The 7991-nt window shown below is 45.2% G+C and overlaps 1 protein-coding gene across 1 annotated transcript in view; it reads left to right on the forward strand.

The window, feature by feature from the left end:
* Window positions 1-302: 302 nt before the first annotated feature.
* LOC138982879 (vitamin D3 receptor-like) overlaps window positions 303-7991 on the forward strand; it is an 8386-nt gene continuing 697 nt past the window's right edge. The window contains exons 1-2 of the mRNA XM_070356274.1: window positions 303-568; window positions 1200-7991. The exon at window positions 1200-7991 is cut by the window's right edge and continues 697 nt beyond it. Coding sequence (XP_070212375.1) covers window positions 438-568; window positions 1200-2358 — 1290 coding nt within the window. The 5' untranslated portion in view covers window positions 303-437 and the 3' untranslated portion in view covers window positions 2359-7991. The remainder of the gene's footprint in view (window positions 569-1199) is intronic.

Here is a 7991-nt window from a genome sequence, read left to right on the forward strand (position 1 = left end):
GATAATGGTTTAGCTAACACTAAACGTAAACGAAGAATGCCTTACACGCCGGTCATCTCCCCCCAGCCCCCACCCCGCACACACACACACCACCTAATTATGCAGAAGAGCTGTTTTTGTTTTTGTCTATTCTTTTCTTTCCTTTCATTGAGCTGCTTGATTCTTATTTTGTGTTTTGTTTTGTTTTGTTTCCTTTTGTTTCGTTTTGCAAATTCAAGTTTTTTTGTGGCCCGTCTAAGTTAGGTGTAAGTGCGCCTTTGTTAAGCAGTGAAGGCATAGTTTGTATTGTGATTCGTGTTTATTGTGATACGCAGTAGTGGTCTATTATTCATCCTTTTTTTTACACAAACCGCTTTTCTCTGGAATGCGTCTCATTCATTGTTGTCTCCCTTGTTCCACAGGACTATTTCAAATGTCCGTACGAGGAGAAATGCAAAATGGACGTCTCCAACCGTCGCTTCTGCAAGCGGTGTCGGCTACGGAAGTGCTTCGAGATAGGCATGCGCAAAGAGTATATACTCACGGAGGAGGAGAAGATGCGCAAGAGGATGCGCATTGAAGAAAATAGGTAAGCATCACATTTATGATTAATTTTGGTGCTATGTTTTGGCCAGAGTAAAGTAATCAATCAGTTGCGAGTTCTCCAACAGAAAGATAACTCAAACGAACATTTGAATAAAGGGTATGAATGTGCGGTACATGTAAGTGAATTTCTTTCTCTTGCTTATGTCTATTCTCTTCAGTTTGCAATCTTTAATAATCAACTTTTTATATAAACCCATATTTCCCTTGCATTGGTGCTTTCTGCTTTTATTTTTTTACATTTATTTAAAGAAGTGTATTTGGTGTATGCACTGTTGTGTTCGTATTTTGTTCATATGAACGTACTTCCACAATATTGTGTGGCAAGTTTGACTACCTCGTTATGAGACGGAATGCTATTTATGTTGACGTTTGAAGTAAAAGTTTAAGTATCTCGGTGATAATTCTTTGTATAACCGCACATTCAGAGCAGCATGACAAACACTGTGACCCTGTGTCAGTGCAATGTGTTAGTGTGCTTTATCGTAGTGACCTGTGTGCTATGATGTTTTGACCGTGCTCCACGTGTTTTTGTGGTTGCCGCCTTGCTTTGTGTGACCTTTGATTGCCTGACCTTGACCCCTGTGTGTCTCTTCTGTCTGCTTGTTCCCTCACAGATGTAGACTGAAGCAACCCGCTACGTCTGTTGACAGGCGGTTCCGCGATATCGACAAGACCAAAATGCAAAGCGGGGACGTGACCTCCTCTCAGGTGCGTCTGCGCCCGATGGAGCCAGAAGAGGACATAGCCATCAGGGAGGTGGTCAGCTCCTACCACCAGTCGCTGGAGATCTGCGTGGAGTCGGACATCTCACGCGAGCGGCCCTCCATGATCGACGTGGTCAACATTGCCGAGATCAGCGTGCGGCGTGTGATCGACATGTCCAAGAAGATCAAGTCCTTCAAGGCACTGTCCCAGGCGGACCAGATCGGTCTGCTGAAGGGCGGCAGCATAGAGCTGCTCATCATCCGCTCCGTCATCACCTTCGACAAGGACAAGCAGCAGTTCCTCGACCCCTACGACAAGGAGAAGTACGCCATGACCACGGAGCAGTTCAAGATCGCCACGGACTCTGCCGCTGCTCCCACCGGCGAGGGTGAGGCGGGCGAGATGGACGTGGGCGGCATGGGGCTGTTCGAGGACCACATGCGCTTCGTCAAGTCGCTGGCCCTGGACCTGCAGGCCGACGAGACAGTGCTGATCCTGCTGCTGATGATCGCGCTGTACTCGCCCGACCGCCCCAACATCACCGACAAGTCCTACATCGCCCAGGAGCAGGAGAGGTACGCGCTGCTCTTGCTGCGCTACCTGGAGTCCAAGCACCCGCAGCACGTGGTCAGGATGCTGTACCCCAAGCTCCTGATGAAGCTGGTGGACATCCGCAACCTGAACGAGGAGCACTCGCAGGTGCTGCTGAGGATCAACCCGGACGGCCTGCAGCCGCTGATGAAGGAGGTGCTGGAGCACAACCTGGACAGGAAGCCCGACAGCGCCCCCACCTCCCCCACCGGCGGCGTCACCTCCGCCACCTCCCCCTCCTCCTCCGCTGCCGCCGTCCCCGGCCAGCCGCCCGTGGGGTCCCCAATGGTGCCCGCCGTGCCCAGCCCCGTGCCCGCTGGCATGGCCAGTCCTAACGGCATGTCCACGCCCTCGCCGCCCGCTGTCTCTTCCCCGCCCCACTTCCAGCACCAGCAGCTCCTGCCGCAGCAAGCTCTCTCCCTCCCTCAGCAACACCCTCCCATGATGACCACTCCCTCCCTCCCCACCCGCCAGTAACCGTCGCTCACTGCCGTGCGCAGAACACTCGTGGGTGTCTATCACCCAATGATTGACTTGACTTGACTGTCTAAATTAGGGAAGGACTGATTCAACAGCGGTAGTGTTTTCTGCTGCACTAATACTTGAAGCTGAGAACAAGACACTGCCCCTCGAGGAAAACAAAAAAGCTGCCTTTCTGCCTGGTAGTTCACGAGAGTACAAGTCTGCAAGGACTTTGTATTTCTTTACCACTGTGTAAATCTTGATCACTGAGGATTTGGACGCTACAGAAGAGGACGCTATCCTCCACAGACCTGTAGCACGACAAGCAGCCTCCTGCAGACCTCCTTGTACTTGTCCTTGGATCTGAAGATGCCGGGACTCCGTAGGGCAGCTGATGGATCGTCCCCAGCAGGCCGTGCAGCCAGGGAAGCGGTGTCAGAACCGTGTCAGCTCAGTGTCAGCCTCCCAGCTCAGTGGGGGCACAGATACGCCCTGCCTACACCGCCGTGTCGGTCCATCTCTCATCACGTTTAGCATGACTCTTGCCGTCTTCACCCGGTAACATTTTGTTGTTTTCTCTGTATTTAACATTTCACTGACTTTGTTGACGTCTTAGTGGGTTCATGACTCTTTCTAACGCCAGTCACAGCATCGGTTGGAAGACATCCAACCCGTGCTGCCCTGGCAATGTCAAGAGGGGGTACAAACTCAGGAGGAAAACAGAGACTGAGGAGAAAAGGGGAGCAGCAGTCTGTAAAGTCCTCCTGACTCATGTTATATCTTGTTGCTGTTGACACTATCTGCCTTCACTCATCCATCACATCAGCCTTGGAGCTCTGGGGGAACCCTGTCTTCGGACTACACTAGATGGTCACTGCGCCCTATGTCTGGAGGGTAACCGTGTCCACCGCTATCCTGTTTCGCTGCTGTAAGAACGGCGGCCAGCAGAACACAGCAAGGGCGGCCAGCAGAACACAGCAAGGGCGGTCAGCAGAACACAGCAAGGGCGGTCAGCAGAACACAGCAAGGGCGGCGGACGCGCGGGGTAGGACAGAGAGAGAAACGGTGGCGAAGACAGACACCTACCCGAGGACATGTCCGGTGACTTCTGAGTGCCTGCTGCTTATGTTTCCTGTGTTGGCCCCAGGTGGCAGGAAGTCAGACGAGAGATACTGTAAAACAGTCAACCAAGAGATACTACTGTCATACAGAATAACTCTGGTCAGACTTTGTCTCTAGGCGAGAGTGTGTCTGTCAACGCTGTCCATTGTGTTGGTCAAGACTTGAGGCTTCGCTGCTGGACTTTAGCTAGTGATCAGGATGAAAGCTTTGGTGCCGGTGGGGTGTGTTACGATTGCGTTGCGTGTCCAGACTATCTGTGTCGCTGCCGTGTGTGCTTTGTAGAGACTGGACTTTAGTGGTCAGAACTGCAGGGGGGTGGGGGTGTGGTTTGTCAGAGAGAACTGGTCAGAGAGCAAAGAAAACAGCGGACAGCTCCTGTCTGCTTGTGCTACTGCTTCTACGGCATCTGTTGTCACCGCCAGTCTTCGGACAAAGCCGTAGGTTATGCCTAGGATGGGATGTGATTGACTGGTTGAGTGTGTGTGTGTGTGTGTGTGTGTGTGTGTGTGTGTGTGTGTGTGTGTGTGTGTGTGTGTGTGTGTGTGTGTGTGTGTGTGTGTGTGTGTGTGAGTGTTCTGCACAGCAGGCGAGCGAGCAAAATCTTCTTGGAGGGCAAGCATCTGGGGTTTTGTTTTTTTATATTTTGTCTTTGTAAAAGTTTTATCACATGAGAAAAAAAGAAGAAAAACATCATGACTGTTTCAGAGTTATCATCGCACTCACACACACTATGTCGTGTACTGCATGTATAGTCAGCGATTGGAACACAAATGTTGTTCTTGTAAAGAAAGACAACGGAGAGTTTCAAGTCAGAGACGCGCAGTTAGATTTTGAGAAGTTTTAAAACTGGTTCCACTCTGGACTCGGAAGACTTGAGAAGGGTGCCAGATCCGGAATATAGATGTTTGACTGAAACGGTGTGAGTGACATTGATATATTGACATTGTCGTTGTTGTGTCGTGGTGGTTGCCGCTACTAACAAACGATGAAGAAGAGACCTACTTATTATGTAGTATATCTGTGTTTTCGTGGTGACTTCTGTACTCAACTGACTTGATAGTTCCAGCAAGTTGCCTGTCCACGTGTCTTACTGGTACAAACAACTATGTATTCGTCGTGCGTAGTAACAGTAGCAATAATATCACTACTCTTTTCTTCTTGCTTTTCTGCTAATCTGGATATGTTGGTCTTTAATTTGAGTTTTGAATGTGATTGTCCGGTCGAATTTCATGTGTTGATATTCGTGGCAAAAGTCCTACGTTATCTCTTAACTGTTGGCTTGATTTGAAACTTTTTTTTCATTCGTCATTACTGGAAAATGTACATCTCGACGTCTGAATGACATTTGAATGTGTGTGTTGAAACAAGAGTTGATGTGCTTGAGAGAAATGTCAGTAGAAGAACTAAAGAACCATTTTTCAGGAACTCAAAAGCCATTTATATTTTAAAAACGAGATCAGCCTTTGTAACAAAAGTGTACTTAAACCGTGTTACTTCACTGATTAAGATTCAGGATAGCGGTCCTTAATATCCTTAATTTCTACCTGTAGCAGACACACAAAAGAGCTAACTGCCTTCCCACCCCGTCGAAACACGCACTGAATCAAGTTGGGTTTGAAATGTTATGGAGGCATGTGCTTCTTTATGTGAAAAGCTGTGCAAGGGCAGGACTGGTTTAATATGGCGTGCCACTTCTTTAGCCTGTCACAATATTTTGTCGTTGCTTTCAAAACGACGCAGTCATCCGTTAAAAATGACGCGGCATGCCGAATTCGAGCCGGGAGAACGCATAAACACACAAGTTTATTTTGTCGAGCGAATAGATTTGAAATATTTCGACCTATATAGTACTTTGCTCTCCTTCCCGTATACATTTATAATTTAAGAAAATACCGGATCATATTATATATACGTTACTTTGGCCTTCCAAGAATTGTGAGATGTTCTTTTGTAGTAAGCATCGACGCGTGGGGTAGAAGGAGGGCTTTCAGGGGGAAAATGACAAAGAGAAGGATGTTTTTGAAGGGTGTTGGTATCAAAACAGTTTCACATTCCTTCTCTGCTTTTATTTGAGAAAAAAAAACGACAGTAAGAGGAACTGGGAAAGAAGAATTTTTTTTTTAAATTTTACAAAACAAGTTCTTGGAAAGAGATCAGCTCAATATAATTAACACGCAGCGCACCCTTTTTTTTGTCCTACCTCTATCATTTCTGTATAGGTTACGATATTTTCTTAACGCGTCGATTACGGAAAACCCAAACCGACTCAATAAAATAGGCGAAACAAACCGATCAAATTAAAGGTCTCCAGCAGATTTGGGAATGCATGAAAGGAAATCCGCTGGGTCTATGTCTGACATCATGCTTGGCTTTGGGCAAAGGGAGCCAGGGTGTCGCGATGCCTGCAGGGCCATGTCGCTATGAAGCAGCGGGGTAGAGGGGCTTACAGGGCCAGATGGCCGGGCTTGTCATAGGGGTTTCAACTCTTGTGTGTAAAGGTAGACGGGCGATGGGGCGATGTAGAATAGTGGGCAGAGAAGTGACTGCTGACTTCTACCGCCAACTTGGACACGCGAATAACCTTGACTTCCTTCTTCTTGGTTTTGTACTCTGAATTTTGGAACGTTGGCAGTCTCTTTGTTTTTGGATTCTTGACTTCCTTCAAGATATTTCTTTCAAGAAAAAAAAGCTATCTGCTCTCCCTGGAGCGGCTGAATAAAATCAATTTTGATTCAGTTCGTTTATCTACGATAAGCGGTTTGGGGAAGAAAAAAAATGCAAATGTTTTGGTTTAGTTGCAAAGCCATTGGACAGAAATAGCAGAGAGGGAAACAAAGACGTATAAATGGCATTGTCATCTTTCATTGTATGAATGAGCACGGTCAAGAGATAATTTGTTTTCGTGTATTTGCTGCTGATAAAGTACCGACAGATGCGTGATTGTTGTTTCATGTCAATGATTAATTTTGTTCTTCTGTTCTGATTAGGATCGACGTTGATGACACAGAATTACGTGTTGCTTGATTGATGTAAAAACACGGTGGCAACTGCTATATGCCGTCTCCGTCTCTCTCTCTCTCTCTCTCTCTCTCTCTCTCTCTCTCTCTCTCTCTCTCTCTCTCTCTCTCTCTCTCTCTCTCTCTCTCTCTCTCTCTCTTTGTCTAGCTCAGTACTAGCGTTTAGAAACGCCTAGGAGTTTATCAGACATACAGCAAGTTTCTAACGCTCCCTCGTTTTATCCCCTCTTTTTTTTTCTTTTCTTTTTTCTGTTATAGAAAAAATGGTGCATATCGCAAGGCAGCATCGTTCACGTTGAATACATGCGACGTTAGCAAACCCGTAGAAAGATCCTACATCATCATATTCTCTCTCTCTTTTTTTCCTCTTTTTTTTTCTTCCCCTCTATCATTTTTTTAAATTTTTTATTTGAGAACATTATGCACGGCAGTTGTTTTGTTTTTATATATAGCAAGTCACATCAGACGTGTTAGCTACCTGTCTGGCTTGGTGTGATGATTTGTTCTGGGTTTCTGTTCTCTGTATTCGACTTTCATATGTACAGGTATAAAAGGCGAGAGAGAGAGAGAGGAGAGAGAGAGTTGTTTGTGTATAGAGAAAAAAAAAATTCATTATCTATAATGTGCCATACAAAGCTAAGATTAATGTGACGTGATTTTCATCATGTCCTCCCTGCTTCTTCTAACACAGTCGAGATCTGTTTTTTAGTTTCTATAAAGTATAGTTTTTATTTTCAAAAAGATGAGTTTTTATTGTCAAACTGAATCATTAAACAATGAGCCCGTCGGGTTTAAAGTCGTGTAATTTTAGTGCAGACCTGTACGCAGTTTTGTGTTGTGTGTAACCGTCTATGCACTGACATGTTTGTACATTTCGGTGATCATTTTTGTTTTGTATTTGGTATCTTGTTTAGTGTGATATGGTGTTTTTAAAATACTGCAAAGCTGAGTTACACTGTTTTCGAAATTACATTCATGCTTTTCGGAGTTTTGTTATTGTTCTGCAGAGATGGTTTAAATTATGTATTCATTCTGACTTACCGCTTAAAAAAATATTGTCAAGTGAAAAAGATAATCATATAGTTGGGTAAAATTATAGTTTGAACTTTCTTTTCTTTTAAGATGTGCTGTCGACATTATTATTATTATTAGTATTATTACATTGCTGTCTCACGTGTCTCTGTACTTATTTCCATCAATGACAAAAGAAAAAACAATTGTTAATCGTTTTCCTTGTTGCATAAATAAGTAAATTGACAAGTGACTACTGTATGAACAATGTAACAGCTTTTTGCAGCTGAAATTGCCTTTTGGTGCTACTGTATTTGTCACAAAGAAGAGAATGTCAGTTCTGTTTTGAAACTACGATTTTGTACTAGAATTCAAACTTTTTCATTGGAAATAGCTAGTGGTCTCGGTGGTCATTTTTCGGACTAAGTCTTCATCCATGTTAATTTTACGTATCAAAACAGACGAGAGAAAACAAACATCGGTCTGTGAAGGTGATGC

Source organism: Littorina saxatilis, linkage group LG12 (assembly GCF_037325665.1).
Source record: "Littorina saxatilis isolate snail1 linkage group LG12, US_GU_Lsax_2.0, whole genome shotgun sequence".
In the NCBI taxonomy this organism is placed as follows: Eukaryota; Metazoa; Mollusca; class Gastropoda; order Littorinimorpha; family Littorinidae; genus Littorina; species Littorina saxatilis.